Source organism: Siphateles boraxobius, unplaced genomic scaffold, assembly GCF_051911475.1.
Source record: "Siphateles boraxobius isolate OS27281-9 unplaced genomic scaffold, OSU_SipBor_1 25, whole genome shotgun sequence".
In the NCBI taxonomy this organism is placed as follows: domain Eukaryota; kingdom Metazoa; phylum Chordata; class Actinopteri; order Cypriniformes; family Leuciscidae; genus Siphateles; species Siphateles boraxobius.
In genome coordinates, this window is record NW_027508866.1 from 10356989 (window position 1) to 10374641 (window position 17653).

At 37.3% G+C, this 17653-nt stretch overlaps 1 protein-coding gene across 1 annotated transcript in view; it reads right to left on the reverse strand.

Moving 5' to 3' along the window:
* Positions 1-16211, reverse strand: part of cblb (Cbl proto-oncogene B, E3 ubiquitin protein ligase) — a 65388-nt gene extending 49177 nt beyond the window's left edge. Inside the window, exons 1-3 of the mRNA XM_077242431.1 lie at positions 15917-16211; positions 15058-15220; positions 14130-14380 (exon numbers count right to left, since the gene is read on the reverse strand). Coding sequence (XP_077098546.1) covers positions 14130-14380; positions 15058-15210 — 404 coding nt within the window. The 5' untranslated portion in view covers positions 15211-15220; positions 15917-16211. The remainder of the gene's footprint in view (positions 1-14129; positions 14381-15057; positions 15221-15916) is intronic.
* Positions 16212-17653: the final 1442 nt, after the last annotated feature.

Sequence of the window (17653 nt, forward strand, 5' to 3'; positions counted from 1 at the left end):
TTTTAGTATCCCAGCAATGCCAGGTTGTTACTCAACCTTGTCTTGTTGTCTTTATCTAATGTTTGTTAGAAAAAGCATCTGGTCTACGTTGTAAAGAATTTAAACTGCAAGTATGACCTTAAACCATATGTGACAATACAGCCTTTTGTGATAAAAAACACATAATACCTGTGTGGGTATTATGAGGATTTCCTGGAGAAGATTTTTCGACCATCACTTTCAGAACACCACAAAGCCACAATGTTTAATTTCCTGTAATATTGGGGTATTAAAAAAAAACTGTATCTCTTCGACAAAACAGAAATATTTCACCCATTCACCACTGGCTGTGAGCTTCGGCAGTCTCACCAAACATCTTCCCAAACTGACAGTGTTTTCTTCTGTGGCATTTCTTGACCCGAAATGCCATTTCTGAATCAGCGGAACATGCTACAGTTGGTTCAGTGACAAACAGGAAAAAGAGATCTAAGATTAGGTTTACGATGATCAGCTTTCTGAAACCTTGCTACAAAACTAACAACAAAGTCAAGCCACCACCGGCAGGACGCAGAATGACATCATAGCCACGTGAAGGACACTGTTCCACGGTCACTTCCTGTTTGGGTAGCCTACAGTGATAAGATTGCGTGTGTGTGTGTGTGTCTAGATACTGACCACATTTACTGGCAGGAAACTGATCGGTGTTGAGGTAAGCTGTAAAAAATAATCAATTATCAATTATCATAACTACTTATTAACTAGTTCATTGATTCTCAACGTTTTTCTAGTGGGTAGCTTTACATTGTGGAGTCCAAAAACAAAAGAGTAAACAAAGGTAAACAAAGAGAACAATATCTATGGCCCGGCAACATCCTGTTTCCTGGTGCAACACTAAGAGCGGAGCAGATTGAGTGGTGATTACTTTAGGAAGCTACAACGGGTACGGCTGTCAGATAGGCCACGAGAAGCAGAAACTTATCGCAACAGCTGGACAGATTTCCCATGCTGTTGTGTGTTGATATCAACTGCTCTGAGAAGCATGAGACATCATACACTCCACACCAGATGGAGCTTATCGAAAAGTCTCCGCGTTTCTTAGTGCATATCTAATTTTAACTCATTCTTAAATTGATGTTTATAATTCAAGACCCCATGATATCAAAATCCATGCGTGTTAGATTTGAGGCCTTCACATACTCCCAAACTTCTACAAAATAAACCTTTAGCAGATGTATCCTGCACTACACAGATTGTCTAATCAAATGCGTTCCAGAATGAGAATGTTCCCCATGTAACCTGTGACAATAAAAAAAAAAAAAAAAATTAAATAAAAAAAAGCCAAAAGTTTGTTCTAACTAGTTAAAATTTGCCTCAAATAGGATAAGAATGATATAGACAAGGTTGGGTCGTGCAGGTTGTTAGGTCTTGGTGTTTCGAGCTTAGAGAACCGGTGCTTGTGAAGTAGTGATGCGTTGGTATCTCCACATCTCTCGTTTCACAAATCTGTTCATGGGCTCAAAGAGGATGCTGCTTCCGGGACAGAGCAGATCAATACTGGTTTCAGTTGAGGAAGGTTGTAGGAGGATCTATCCTGACTTATCAGAGTAAGTGCAGGACTGAGCTTTTAGAGAAAGCACACACTCATAAACACTCTCAGTGCAGGAATATCCAAGCACTTAGCCATGATGTTTTAATTAAGGAAAAGTCAGAGGTATCCAAGAGTTTCATTACTCTAATTAAAAAAAAATGCTTAAAAGTTGTTAATGAACTAATAAGGTAGCCTGTTTGTTATCTTAAGAGACGTTACAAAAAAAAAACTTCCTTGATTTACTGAAGAAAAAAAAAAAAAATATATATATATATATATATATATATATATATATATATATAGATTATATATAATGTGTGGTTGCTATGTGGTTGTTTACTGGTTTACAGAATTCAGAACCACAAATAATTTAACTGGTCATCATGAAATCATATGTTTAAGAGCAATGGATTGATAACTGACGAGACACACTTCAGAATTGTCCCTCACACCCAGCGATGAGTGACACATCTCTTGGTTTGAGTGACAGACAGGAGGCAACCAATCCCAGAGGGACTAATCGAGTCTGACAGTTTAAACAGGCTTTCAAACTGAGGTAGCGCGTCATTCGCAGTGCTGCGGGACGTTTTAGGCCACGTTATGCTGTGTTGAGAATACGGGAGTTTTCTGATCAGAAAAAGCGAAAAAGAAGCCGTCGTCAGCTCAGAGTTTGCATTCTGTGCACCTCAACAGCACAATGCACAGCCTGAAAGAAACGTTTATGTGGTCCCTCTGATGAGGTCACCACATTTACGGCGGGAAAAGACAAAAGCTATTGAGAACTCTGGCAGGTGTTCTTCTGTGGCTGCTTTAGAACTACAAGCCTGAGGTTTTATCGTAGCACATGCAGACAAAGGTTTCAATATTGATGTTGACATCAACTGGTTGTATGGTGACAGATATGGGAGTTCATACGCAGGGAGACATTTTTAATGCATTTAAAAGAAGTCTCCTGTGCACCAAGGCTGCATTTATTTATTCTGAAAATATTTTAAAATGCAATTTATTCCTGTGTTGGTAAAGCGGAATTTTCAGCATCATTACTCATTCGGAAATCATTATAATATGCTGATTTGCTACTCAAGTAGAATTCTTATTATTATCAAAGTTGAAAACACTTCATATTTTTGTGTAAACTGTGATACATTGTTTCTATACTATTTTCAATTAAAAACAATTGGCATCACAGACACTTACATTCACCAGTGTTATTAAATGATTGATGCTTTTAAATGTTAAGAGTGTTATAGATGAAGGCAAAGGCAATCAAATTGTAAAACTAAGAGATAACAGATAAACGGCCAATAACCATAAAAATGATCAGGATTCCTTAATTAATAGAAAGTTCAAAAGAAAAGCACTTATATGATACAGAAATCTTCTGTAACATTATAAATGTCCCTTTCTGTTACCTTTTACAGTAGCATTCTTGCTAAAGAAAATTATTCATTTCTTTCAGAAACTCAAGGATTTCTTTGAGGAAAACATGCTGTTGGTATATTCTGTATGTATTTAGCATGTTTAAGTACTCTTGCTCTGAGCCGTTTGTTCAGTTTGCCTCCAGGGATTTCATTCAGAACAGCAGTGGATGATGCCTGGGCTCAGATGGCCGTGTGTGCGTGTGTGTATGAGGACGAAACAGAGAAAGAGGCAAACACATCACAATAAATCAAGCACGTCAGCCAGACTCCCAGAAGACCAGCACCACATAGACACAAAGACACAACACAGTCCCAAATGGACACCCGTGAAACTTCACTAGACAAATCCTCATTCCCTCTCCAGACTGGACACACATGCCCGACTCCCCAAGCACCTTGCGGGAAACAAGGCAGGTTTCTGTTCTTGAAAGAGCACATCTGCCATGATGGACCTTACCCAGAGCTTAAATGGGACATTACTAGATGTAGAGCAAACATGGAAACAAAAAGCCTGTTCTCTCATCTTCCACTCCTCTCTCGCTCTACAAGACACCTAACCACACGAGACACAGCTGTCGAGACTAGTATTGATTTGCTGTTGGGTTGATTTGAATTCATCCTGAAGTTCCACCTGCTGCCCGCACCATCCGCTAGAGAAAAAAAAAAAACAGCACTACTACACACACATAGAGTCGCTTAGAAGACAAGAAGCTGTCACAAATGGGGCTCTGGTTTCAGAGAAACACATTTTCACTGCTGTGGAAAGTGACACTCACCCACTCAGTTCACGAGCACGACAACATCCCGTGACACCTGAGACGTAGAACTTAAAGAACAAGAGGTAAAGATGGAGAAAACAAGGGAGACATCAGAGAGCGAGAAGATGTTCTGACATTTAAAACCACCAGCAGACACACAAATGAAACCACAAAAGCTGATAATTCATTAGATGTTCATTTGAGGAGGCGTCTGTAAGCTTTTCCAGATGAGATCAGCAAAGGTTGAAGCCCGAATTTTGGGGGGGCTGGGGCGCAATGAGACATTCATATAGACAAAAGGGTGGCGTCTGGCGTGTGTGTTTTAAGGTCATGGAGATGCTAATCTATATCTCAATCTCAAATCAACCAATTGCATTATAATAAGGCTAGAAATATTCTCTACACAAGCACAATCTTGGTCAGCGCATTGCAACCATGCATTTACGTTTTAATGTGCACACTTTACTGTGACGCTAACCTCAGAAAACCTACTCAAGCGAATGATTGAGTTCAGATATCGCATTTAGGGATTCACTGATATCAAATTCTGGCAGATACAGATAAACTGGTAATATTTTCATGTTATGGTCGATAACAGATACACTTTTTTCTAAATAAACGGGGGGGGGGGGGGGGCACAATAAATAAATAAATAATTATTTATAGTAAAACTTAACCTGTTAACCGTTTCCAGAGCGTCGGCGCACTGAAGCGGTTTTTTTTTATTTAGTTCAAATTTACTATCAGATTTAATGTTATACCTTGACAAACTATACATCATTAAAAATATATAATACTCAAGATTCAGTATTTGACCACTATTGTATTCTGAGAAACTTATAGTGACAGTTATGTCTTAATTTGTGTCAGGAGTTATGAAATGAAAAAATGAGTCGATACCTTTAATATGAATTATGAGCGTCAGCTGGTCCATTCATAAAAAACACTCCGTGCTGTCGTCATGACAGCGATTCACAAAACAACGTCCCTCAGGGCTTTAGCTCAAAAATGTGCAGACTTGGAGAAATATTGATATATTCTCATAGATTCACATCATATTTCTATAGACAGGAATAATATTTGTTGAATTTATACCCAAATGCGTCGATGTAATCATTATGATCGCTTCTTACTGAGATGTGCTGTGTTTTCAATTCATACCAATAGCCTGAGGGCGCTATATGCACAATAACAGTCCATATATGGATCACGAAGAAGACCCATAGTCATGTGACATTCCAGGACGTCACTGATACAGAAAGTAGCTGACAGAGATCGCTGTAACATGCAGATAAAGATGTTTTGAAGACAATAAACATGATTGCAATGATATTTGAGTTACCTGTGTTCTTCAAGCCATGCCAGGTATTTCATAATAATAGATTATATTTATAATGTAATGCTAATCGATATAGATTTCATCATCGTGCAGAACACTATAAATAATACATTTTCTGTCGGATTTTTTTTTATATGAAGCCAAATTAGATCACAGAAGATTATTTAAAACACTCGACTTGCGTTATAAAGTAAGTTTGGAGCACAAACATGGTTTTAATCTCATAAATGGTCGTGTATTGATGGTGTGCTAAGCTAACATGCTAGCTAGCCCAGGTGCACCTGCCACCAGCAGTTATTGATTTATGATTTTTTTTCTAAATAGGAATGCTTACTGAAATGTTTCAGTGCATTTGATACCAGTTTCAAATATTTAGTGAGAACTTTGATAAAAGAAATTAGGGTTTGAAACCCTATGAATAGCCTGTGAATAGCCAGTCGTTAGTAGCTATAATGCAGACAAAAGAAATGCATATTTAGAGCCATAACCAGTCTGGAGAGGTGTAAATGTGTGCAAGGAGAGACTGACTCTGAATGGGGCTCGTTTGCACCACAAAATAATAGAGACAATAGACTGATTAGATGACTCAGAAGATGACTAAACATCAGTTTGCATTTTAGAGTCTAATCAAAATAAAGTAATTTGAAATGATCTTGAAAAACATTTAACTAAATACAGAGTTTTAGACTTATCATTTTCAGATTTTAAATATAAAATGGTCACACATATGGCTTTAGCTGCAGTGCATTTCTAGATTCCTCCAGGGCCAACTTCAATTTTATTTTTATGAAGATGTTTCATAAAAGTAAATTTCTAATAACTTTACAAAACTTTGAAGCTATTTAAACATTTTTTTTTCATTATGACAATAATTATTTCTACATTTACAATAAACTACTAGGTGTCAGCTTTCAAATGAGATCATACTTGTGCTTTTAGTGCAAAGGGTTCATGAACTGTATCTGTTTAAGTTTGGGTATGCCATTTCTGGGGATTTTTCAAAAGTGGCCTTGAAGGTTAACAGGTTAACAGATAACAGGTAAATGGCCAATAACCATAAAATGGCCGATATTCAATTATATACCATTTCTTTTTCTAGACAAATAAAAAACACTAAAAAAATACTTTTGACCATTGAATTATGAATTGCATTCTAAAATCTTCAAATGCAACAACATTGCTTGGGTGCCTAAAAGCATTTGCGTACTTGCGTATCATAAGTATTCTGAACTAAATGTGCTTGTGTTCACAGTAAAAGGATAATTGTGGAAGGGAAACAGAAGAACAGGATGTTGTGGAGCACTTCCTCCTTGTGTTTTCCTCCAGGTGACTGAAGAGAGGGATAAATTGTGCAATGCATCAGAATCCGAGCAGGCAAAAATCATAACAGATATCTGCTCTCAATGCCGCTGATTTGCAGCATAAAGCTTGGGTTGCACAGGGTGTCGGGTCTTGTAAGAGTGTGTGTGTGTGTGTGTGTTTGCCCTTCCTCTAGAGGTCAAATATCCAATCCAAGCATCTTTCTTTTCCGGTTTTCACCCCAGCCTTTCTTGCAACTCACTTCCTTTAAAGTCTGGATAAGTCATGGGATCCTGAGAATTCCCATCCAGTTAAAATGTGGAGAACAGAGACACAGGATTTATTCAGAACTTTTCGGAAGCGAAGTCTTTGCCAATTAAGGCCAATTCAAAAGCAGCGTACAGTGGTATCTCCCAGATCTGAGGCTCGGAATCAGTCAGTGACTTCCTCATTAATGAAGCTTTTTCCATCATTAGCCGGGCACCAGATGAGCCTCATCATCACACTGCAGAGCAGACGGCATGGTAACCGAGGCATGGCGGGGTGGGGGTGGGGGAGTTCCGATATGTGGCTTGCCCTCTGATTGGTGGTAAACTGAGAGCTGCTAATTGCACTTTTACCCAAATGCAGACCTCTGCTCATTAATCAAAACACCGGGCCAACATTTGACAAGGCTATTTAAGAGAAATAAACACAAACATGGTCACAAAAACACCACAGGAGGACTTAATTGACCCTCCAATGCAGTACAAACACGTTAAACAATGGGATGATGAAGGAAAAAGAGCGGGAAAACATGAAAGTGTGACCAGAGAGCGGGGAGACCCCTAATTGAGTAGAACATCTGGCTCTACCAATGTTATTTGGCTGTTTGAACTTCATTGTGCTTGTGTGTGATGGATGCAGCTGGAGAAGGCTGAGATTGGGGGATGTAGAGGGGTGAGGGGCCCATTTGGTCTGAGGGCTCTGACATTAATGGAGGATATTTCATTTCATTCTCTGTGGGAGGGCATTAACTTACTCTTTAAATAACTCCTATTAACTTCAGTCAAGGGGTGGAATGCCCTGCTACAGTCCATCATGTAACATGTGCCCAGGTCTGGCAGGTATTGGACATCACTGCAGTCAGTCATCATTACTTTTTTACTTAAGCAGTAAGGTATGAATTTGTGCGGTTAAAACTAGGGGTATACCAAAATTAAAATTCTGGGTATTAAGTCAAGTCAAGTCAAGTCACCTTTATTTATATAGCGCTTTTTACAATACAGATTGTATCAAAGCAGCTTCACAGTGATAACATGAAAATAATATAACAGAGTTTGTTTCTAAAAGAAAATTGAGTCAACGTCCACCTTAAGTAAGGCAGATCAATAATATTATTGAATATTAAATGTCCCCAACTAAGCAACCCAAAAGACAAGGCAACAGTGGAAAGGAACCAAAAGATTACAGCAAACCATTCATTTTTTTGTATGTTATGGCCATTTATTGGCCATTTATAACCAATAAATGGCCAATGTTAAAATTCAATACTTTTTTTGTCTAAATAAATTACAAATAAAACTCTAAAACAAAATATATAATTTAGACATCAATTTATACATCACAGCATTAAAATATACAGTGTGAACAATACATACTAATTTATTTTGAGCAATAGATTTTGCAATGCTGTTATTACTTTATTAGTAATTTTAAAAGATTAATAACTAAGTGAGTGCTAGATAACAGGAAAAGTTTGGGTCTTTTTTAAAGAAAATAATAGTTCAGCAAGGACATACTAAAATAATCCAAACTGAAATGTAAAGATATTCCCAAATATACAAAATATTTCCATTTCAAATAAATTTCTATTCATCAAAGAATCAAGTATCATGGTTTCCACAAAATATTAAGCAGCACAATAATGATAATAATGTTTAGAAATGGAAATGTTGACTTTCTGAAGGATAACTCGACACTGAAGACTGTTGTAACGACTGCTTAAAGATCAGCTTTTCCATCACAGGAATAAATTACATTTTAAATTGTAATAATATTTTCAGAATATTACTTTTTTTACTTTATTTTTATTTTTATTGTTAGCCTTATTAATCTTTTTTTCTTTCAAAAACATTAACATTTAGATTTTATTTGTGTAAATAAAATAAATTATAATATCGACCAATACAGAGCCAAAATATTCTGCATCCATAATTAAAACATTTCTTCATTAATAAAATTACTTTAAATTGGTAAACGACAAAACAACATTGTCCAATCAGCTTACAGGAGTGGAACTGTTTTATAATGATCTTTTGGATCCAATATCGGCCATAAAGAAAGTACAACTCACAGCGAGAGCCTGAAACATAGTGCAATTATTACTTTGGATGAGAAAAATAATCTGCTGCATTATGAAATGTCTTTTGGAGCAGAATCTATTGGAGAACGATCAATTGTCCTAATCAACCAATCAAGCTAATCTATAATTAGTTCCTCCATGGGAAAAATACACTGAAAATTACCCCCAGTTTGTGCAATAAAAATAACCGAGTTAGCATTTTAAAATGCTCTTCAGTGTGCTTATTTAAGGTCAAAGCAAACAAGGCAGAGGCCAGTCTCTAAGTTCCCCTACCAAGCAGTTTCAAATCCACAACTCCGTTTCCATCAAGGTCTGCACTTTCACTTCAGCTTTTCATCTGACGGCATCTTTTGATAAAGCTACATCTATGACCTTTTCTGTCAAAACTGCTGCTGCATTAGTTACGTTCTACGTTCAGTCTATTTCACCACAGAATTCGGTCCAAGTATCATCCTGTGATGTTCCTGCTCCCTGCACTGTAACATGTTGATCCATTTCGGTTTACTCACAGCAGATGGTAAGGCAAGAGGGCAGTTTCAACAACCAGAGCATTGTGTTGTATTCTGGAACATCTGCGTGGAGAACATTGTAGCTAGAGTCCTTGTGGTCAGACACAAATTAAGGATGGTCGGGCGGTAAACATCCTGTGCTTTAAGGAAACATCCCAAACATCAAATCATGGTGCTAACGCCTACACATGTTTACAGGTGCATGAGAGAGGTGTAAGCTGGGAAGAAAGATCCCTTTTGCACATTTGCGGAAAACAAAAACTTCCCCCGAATGTTCCATAGCTGTTAAGTAGCTTTAAACCCAAAGAATTGAGTAAAGAGATTTAAACAGGCGGCTGCCACTCGTGAGCCAGTGCAGTATATTACCTTTCTCAGAAGGGAATTAGCGCTCTCGAAGAGCTCTCAGAGCTTAAAAAAAAACTCTCTGTGCGGTTTTGTTTTTAGACGTGATGGAGACTGGAAGAGGTAGAGTAACACACAATTAAGAATGAGGGTAAATACCCTAGGACTGGGTACTCAATTCTATACGTGTGTGTGTGTGTGTGTGTGTGTGTGTGTGTGTGTGTGTGTGTGTGTGTGTGTGTGTGTGTGTGTGTGTGTGTGTGTGTGTGTGTGTGTGTGTGTGTGTGTGTGTTGCACTTTAGCTGTGCAAGGACGACATTTCCATGTTGCGTACTGAAAAGTAAAAATAAATAAATATGTCAAATAAATACGTCAAATAAATACATGTGAGAAGAAATAAATATAAAAATAAATGAATGCATAAATAAATAAAAGAAAAAAGAATAAAAATAAAAACAGAAAATTATAAAATGAGGGAAAACTGTAAAAATGTATTCAGGATTAAATTTTATAAAAAAACGAGTTATGTTTTTTTTCTCAAGTCATTTATTACTTGATTTATTTTTCTATTATTACATTTAATTATTTATCTACACTTTTATTTATTTAGTTCAAATTTCTACAGGTTTAGGTCTCCATATACTGTACCTGATATATATGTATATGTATGTGTACAGTTTATGGAGGCCTAAACCTGAAGAACGAAATAATTAAATGTGTAGATAAATAATTAAATGTAATAATAGGAAAATATATCAAGTAATAAATGATTTGAGAATTTTTTTTTTTTACATTTTTCCTTCATTTAGTATTTTCTGTTTTTATTCTTTTTTACTTTTATTTATTTATGCATTCATTTATTTCTATTTTTTATTGCTTCTCATGTATTTATTTCACATATTTATTTTTATTTTTACTTTTCAGTGCGCAACATGGAAATGTCGTCCTTGCATAGCTAAAGTGCATCACTGGTTGGGAGCTCACATATAGATGCGTCAGAGTGTTCGAAATGGCATTGTTTGAATTTCAAAATAAAACTGAGACTGTTACATAGACTAAAAAATCGAATCTTGGGATTCAAGAATAGATATTGGTTCATCAAAATGAAAATCGATTAAAATCGACAAATCTATACTCTAAACCCTGCACTAAAATACACAATGTGATTTTACAGTCAGTGTGAACCCAAAACAGCTCCCTGGACGGTCCCCGCTGCCTGTGGCCTGCTTAAAGGCCAAACCTCAGATATTTTCTGCGAGTTTGAGAACACTACATCCGAAGTCTCTATCTCTGTTGACAGCAGTCTCTCACACCTCAAAGCCACAGGAACATTAAAACATCTGCCGATCTTCTCATGATGCATGACGGCTGAAAAGCAAGCATGTCAAAGAGGCCAAATCTGAGGCTTCCGAGAAGTTCTGCGTCTACAGCATGGCTCCACGCTTCTATCCACAAAGCTATCCATCTCTGTCACCGAAAAAGACACTGAGGAGATTAAAGCACGAGAGATCCAACACTGTAAAGTTTAAGACTGCCACCTCAGCCCCAGATACAGCAAAGCTTGCCAATATCCTCTAGATTCAATACATCCGGCCCATTCATCTTTGTTCCAGACCACCGTTTTGTCCGCCTCTTAATGTCAATACTAATAGATTGTAATGCATTTAGATCTTTCCAGTAAGAGAAACTCAGAACCTCAGCAATCCTCTGATAAGTATCAAACAGGATTGACATGGCGAGAGTATAGCACACAATCTGAAGTTGGGTGTCTGTATCGTCATTACCCTGCCAAGACTTTAGAATAGCTAGAAAATTGTGCAGTTAATGAAACAAAGAAAGACCTGGTTCCTTTTATCCCATTGTCCCATCAGTGGCTTTATAGTTCTTTTTTATTTTTATTTTTTTTATTGTAGCTTACCCACAGCTGTCGCAACAATGTAAACATAGAAAAATAGTAACACAGACGTGGTCAACAACGAGGTGTAGTTTAAAAAACAAACATAAAAAAGGCATATCAATAAATAAAACATTATTTTGGCAGGGAATAAAAGACATGTAATGCTTTAAAACTAAATAAAGTGCGTTTAAAAGTGTGTAAGAAGTTAAGAAAAAGTTCTGCAACTGGTGTTAAAACCCCAAACACACCAAAACTAGGCATTTTAATTTGTTTAGGGACCATTTCGTCTTCCACAGTCTGTCTAACGTTGCATGGCAGAGATGATATTTATGGCAGGAGGGTGCAGGGGGAGAAAGACAGAAAAAGCGAGTCCCATTGTTGGTCTCAGGAGCTGCAGTATAATTACTGTAGCACATGCAGGGCCTCCACGAAGATGCCTGGCTCCAGGCCGGGGATCAGCTCTCTATACTGATGTCTCCCCGCAGCCCCACTGCACTACGAATGAACTCGCTTTCCACATGACTCTTTCTCCTGTTCCCCTCCTCTCTTACTGTCTCTGCTGTCCTTTCTGCACATCTCATTCAGGATGCTCAATAATAAAGGAATGCTTCTGCTGGACTAAGAGGGACTTTCACTTGCCCTGCCAAAATTTTCACTGGTCCTACCACAAAGATAAATTAATTAACACGAAAACACACATTTTCCATAGACATAATTATTTTTATACAGTACAAACTGTAAATTCTATCTCCTAACCCTAAACCTACCCATCACAGAAAACTTTCAGCATTTTTACATTTCCAGAAAAACATTATGATTTATAAGCTGTTTTCCTCATAGGGACCAAACAATGTCTCTACAAGAACAAGGATTTTAGATATTGCCATCTTTGTGGGGATATTTTTGTCCCATAACATATACCTGAACCACATACACACATTTTATCACTTTATTGTCAGAATTTCCCAAATTTGCTATGTGTCCTAAGACTTTACACATCAATGGCAACACATACACATATATATATATATATATATATATACACATATATATATACAGTATATTATCATATATATCATTTATATGTATATTAGTAAATTTATATACCTGTATACAGTGTATGTATATATATATATATATATATATATATATATATATAATTAAATGAACATTTATATTTAGTGTAAAACAATATTAATATGAAAAGAAATGTTCCGTTATGACAAATATCTGTAAGACAACTTTTAGCAACAAAAACTCATCTATGCGAGTCAGCTGCATACTGTATCGTTACTGTGGCAACATATTTAAATTAGCAGAACTTTTCATTTTCACAGAAAACCAAATGTTTCAGTTTGCAAGCCACAAACCAAGTACATGATCATCAAGCACAAGATGAAAAGACTGATAGGACTTACTGACAGATCCATAAACAAGCATTGCGCCATAAAACCAATCTCAATTTCTTTTCCTCCCTCTCTGCAACCTCCAAAAGGACGCATCACTATGCCCCCTTTGTGTGGGACAGGGAGCCAAAGCCTGGAAGGCAGAGTAGAGGATCTCTCCCTTGAGATTTAAGACAGAGTGACACAGCAGTCACGGAGGGGCTGTCAGCCGATATCCCTGCTCCTGTCCGGAGCGAGTGTCACAGCTTCTGGATACGACAACGTGTCAGGACAGCCAGTCAGTTGGCGTCCGCGGGCTAAAAAACGCTGCTTTACCTATCCATCAGCCCTAAAAATTTCATTTCAATCATCTCACCCCTGCAGAATCTGGTCAGACTGGGATCGAAAGCATTACTAAAATGAAACTCTTCTGCCAAAACCTGAGCCAGAGTTGCCAATAAAAAGCACTGGGATATAAACCAACAGCTGAAACACTATTATTTGCTGGCAGTATCAAACGCCTTATGATACGTTTTCAAACTGTGCAGTATTTACCCAAATAGTCAGTGGCCTAAATGCAGTTTAATTGATGTGAGGCTACGCTCTAAAACCAGATGCTGGGAATGTTACGCTTGGCTGTCAGTAAAACAGAATGCTAAGATTTTCCTCTTTAGTCAAGGCCCGTGTTTCATGTCTGAAACACACAGGCTGACCCAGAGCTCTAATGGCCCCCGGGGAGAGTATTCTGCATGTGTCAGCTTATGCCCGAGACACACTTGCTCTGTTAATAATGTCTCTCACTTTGTTCTCACCCTGTGCAGATTCTGCTTGGCCCACCAAGGATTTAGATCCGGAGGGGGTCAGGCGCTTTCATTAGGGCTGCTGCTCTTGATCAGAGTTGAATTTCCATGATAATTAGCCATGACTCAAATTGACATGAAACACCAGAGGAAACTCAACTAACCGACCAGTCATGTGGCCTGACCTCTCCTATGACCATCCGGCAGGAAATTCAAAGGGCAACAGATCAGTGTCAAAAAGTAAGACCATATGAGTTATGAGACTGACAACCATGATAACGCTTAAAGGTGACCTTAAAAACCATCTGCTGTCATTGAAACAGACATCTCGATGCAAAATGCACATAGAACAAAAGTGAAATCACCCCTTTCATTTCACTTCACAATAAACAAAAAACAATACGTATTAACAAAACACTGACCAGATCACGTGTGTCCAGACCACAAGCGAAACAAAAAGCATCCTACCTGTCCTGTGACTGTTCTTCATACATTCTCTCCTTGGCTTCCTTAAAGAGGCGAATTGCTCTTTTGGATTTCTTCATCAGGCTGTCGATGTACACTTTGAAATAGTCATTCTCACTTAGCTGAGTTAGTCTCTGGTTCTCCTCGTATTTGCACAGAATCAGCCTCAGGTGCTGGTAAGTGTCAGGTAAAATATCCAGGATGTACGGAGGACTGTTCTTCAGCTGTAGTCTGGGGTTCTGACATAACCTCACCTAAAAAACACACACCGTCAGTTTAGAAAAATCGACTCCAACTTCACTGTGAGAACACACTACACAATAATTTCACTAAACAACTAAGTTTGAAAAAAGAACATTTCAAAAGGTAAGTGGTACAGTATAAATTAACTGTACCAGGACTGAAAACATTCAGGCCTCGGTCTAATGATTAGTACAGCAGACTAGTATAGAGAAATTTTAGATGCCTGCACTATGTAACAAATAATGATCACCACACTGTATACAAAACTCTATTTATGACACGCATCTTTTATAAAATATTACATTAGTAATTAAAGATGGATGGAAAAGAAATCCCAGAAGTTGTACTTGTATAAATTATATAACAACCCAAAGTATTGCATCTATAAAATAGCTATAAATATATAAATACAAAAAAGATGGTTGGATGGATGGGTGAATGTTATGCTCTGCAAGTACAGACGATGGATGGATGGATGGATGGATGGATGGATGGATGGATGGATGGATGGATTTCAGCTACGAACAAACTTTTCGAGCTTGGCGCTACTCAGTAATCAGTTTGCTACAATGTTTTAAACAAATGCTTCCAAACAAGGGACTTTGTGGAAAAGTCTCTCGGCGCGTGAGAGCAGAGGAAGCACTGTTGCGTCATCGACAGGAAGACTGCAAACACTCAAGACACTTACTACTTTGTCCATGAGTTTCCATGTCTTCTCTACGGTCCGGCGGTCCGCAGCCGCCTGTTTGGGGGGTCCGACAGCGTCCTGGATGGCATCAATAATGCCTAATATACGGCCTTTCCTATTGTTAGGTGGGCGTCCACTGAGAGCAGTTGCCATTTTCTGCACACTGTAACATACAGAAATGTTGAAGGCAGCAAAACACATATAGGCAGACATGTGACAGTAGCCTATATGAAAGATCTGTACCAGAACTGAAAACCTTTACTTGAGGTATTTTATATCAGACCAGCGATTAGTAGCCTAGGCTAGGCTACAAAAGACTAGTATAGAAAAAAATAAGATGCTTGCACTTTGTAACCCATTTAGTACTACTAATTACATAAGTTACTAAGTACCACACTGATTACATTTGTGAACATTATTGTGTATATTGTATGACGTACTATATACAAATACAACTATGATTTAAAGGTACATGTAAAGTAACTGACGACCGAGATTTGTCTGTCTCACATGAATAATGATCACCGAACATGTAAACAGAACTCGATTTTAAATTATTTAATCACATTATAAAAGTTATAAACTTTTTTTAAGCATGCAGTTTGTTTCAGTAGCCTGTCTAAACAGTGCCCACTTAGCTGGGAATCATTTGAGATGAAACCGTTAAAATCCACCCTGCAGAAATACAAGATTACTGTGTTGCACTTTTTAAAAGAGCATTAAACAAAATGCGATGTAGTAAGAAACACAGCTTGACCTTCAAAGATTATGACAACTAATTAGCCAGAACAGGGATCTTAAATTCACTGTAAATTGCGGCAAATTGCTCTTTTGTATAATATAAAAACTCCAGACTTACTGCGGCAAAAGGAAAACAGTGTAGCAGCCAATACAGGGAATGTCAGAATTCCTGAGTTGAAGCTTTAGGGAGGTCCCCACAAGAAATTACACAAAAGCAACAAAAACACAACACCAGTGCCAGGAAACTGTTACATCTCTGCTAAGACGTTCAAAAACTAGAAGCAGCTCGTCCGTATCCTCACGTAAAAACCACTTAACGCAGTACAATACCGCTTTTCTCGCGGTCTGATATGGTCGTGACACTGCTCGGTTAAAAATCAGTACTGGAACAAGAAGCAGCGAAAGCAACAGGGAGGAGCTGAGTGGGCGGAGCCGATGAAGCAATCGCCCTCAAGTGGCCAATCAGAAAGCGCGAACGTTCTCTGAGGTGACGGAGTTCTCCAATCGCCAATTGGAGTTGAGACTTTAAGTGCATACTTAATATTTCCGTAAATGAAGAGGCAATGAAATCGTGCAAAGCGTTTTGTAGGTTGTTCCTATAGTGCAAATTATAAATTCAGTCATCTTCACTTTCTCCGTTGGAAACAAGTCTTATTATGGCAAGCCGTGTTAACATTTATAACGTCTAAAATATATAACTAAAATCTTTGTATGTTTTTTTTTAAATTACTAGTAGGCTACCTAATCCAAAAGTGACTATGTTTTAATTTTAAGTACTCCTTTTTTACTGGTAATATTACTAGTAATAATTGGAATAAAGGCTAGTAGTGACTCAGTACAGCCTGTACTACAGTACATACGACACTAGTACGATAGTTAAACTAGAATAGGCACCAGCAATAACTAGAATACTAGTCTGAAGTGAATAGTTGATATTTGATCCTCAGATCCCTATTCAATTCAATTGCAAAAAAATATAAAAATTGTTAGTAACAGAATTGTTAAATTGGTAAAGTAACTGGTTCCAAAGTAGTACACTAAAAATTAACTGGTGTAGAAACAACTTTCACTGAAGAATTGCTTGTAATTTTAACAAACAATTATAAAAAGCAAGTAACACTGAATTAAATGTGAAATTCTGAAGTTGAAAATTAGAAGTATTTTCTTTTACAAATTACAACTTTGAAAAATAATTTTCACAGTGTACTAGCATATAATGAATACGGTTACTACAAATGTAAATATAGAATATGCCTACAAGTTAGTTCAAAAGAATAATGTTAAAATGGCTTTCCACAGAAGTCCAGTTGTTTAGGTGCTCTACAACCACGTGGGCCATTGGTGGAACATTTTGTTTTGCTCCTCTAATAAGAAATGTCTTGATCTCCCTCTTCTACATATTCTGTGTTCCTCTCTTTCAGCTTCATTTCATCTAATTTATGTTTGCAGTCTTAGCATGAAATTCAATCACAGTCATGGAAAGCCTGGAAATATCAGGGATATCATCATTTTGATTTCTAGGCCTGGAAAATTCAATTCCACCAGAGTTTTGTATATGAAGACTTGTTTTGTTTGTGAACAATGCATATTTTTGAAAGGATTCTTTGACAGAAAGGCACTTGATAGTATTGGATCGCAATGTCACAGTCTGGTTTTCAATTTATAATCATATTTACTATCATATCCCATTTTGTAAACATAAACAATATAAGGCCTTTCCAACAGAGACAGCAATCTTTTAGATTACCATCCCAGCTAACAGGGAATGTTCCCATAACTTTCACTAACATTATGTAAAAGTTATGTAAATGTTAGTAAAAAAAAACATTTCCAAAATTGTTTCTGGAACAGACTT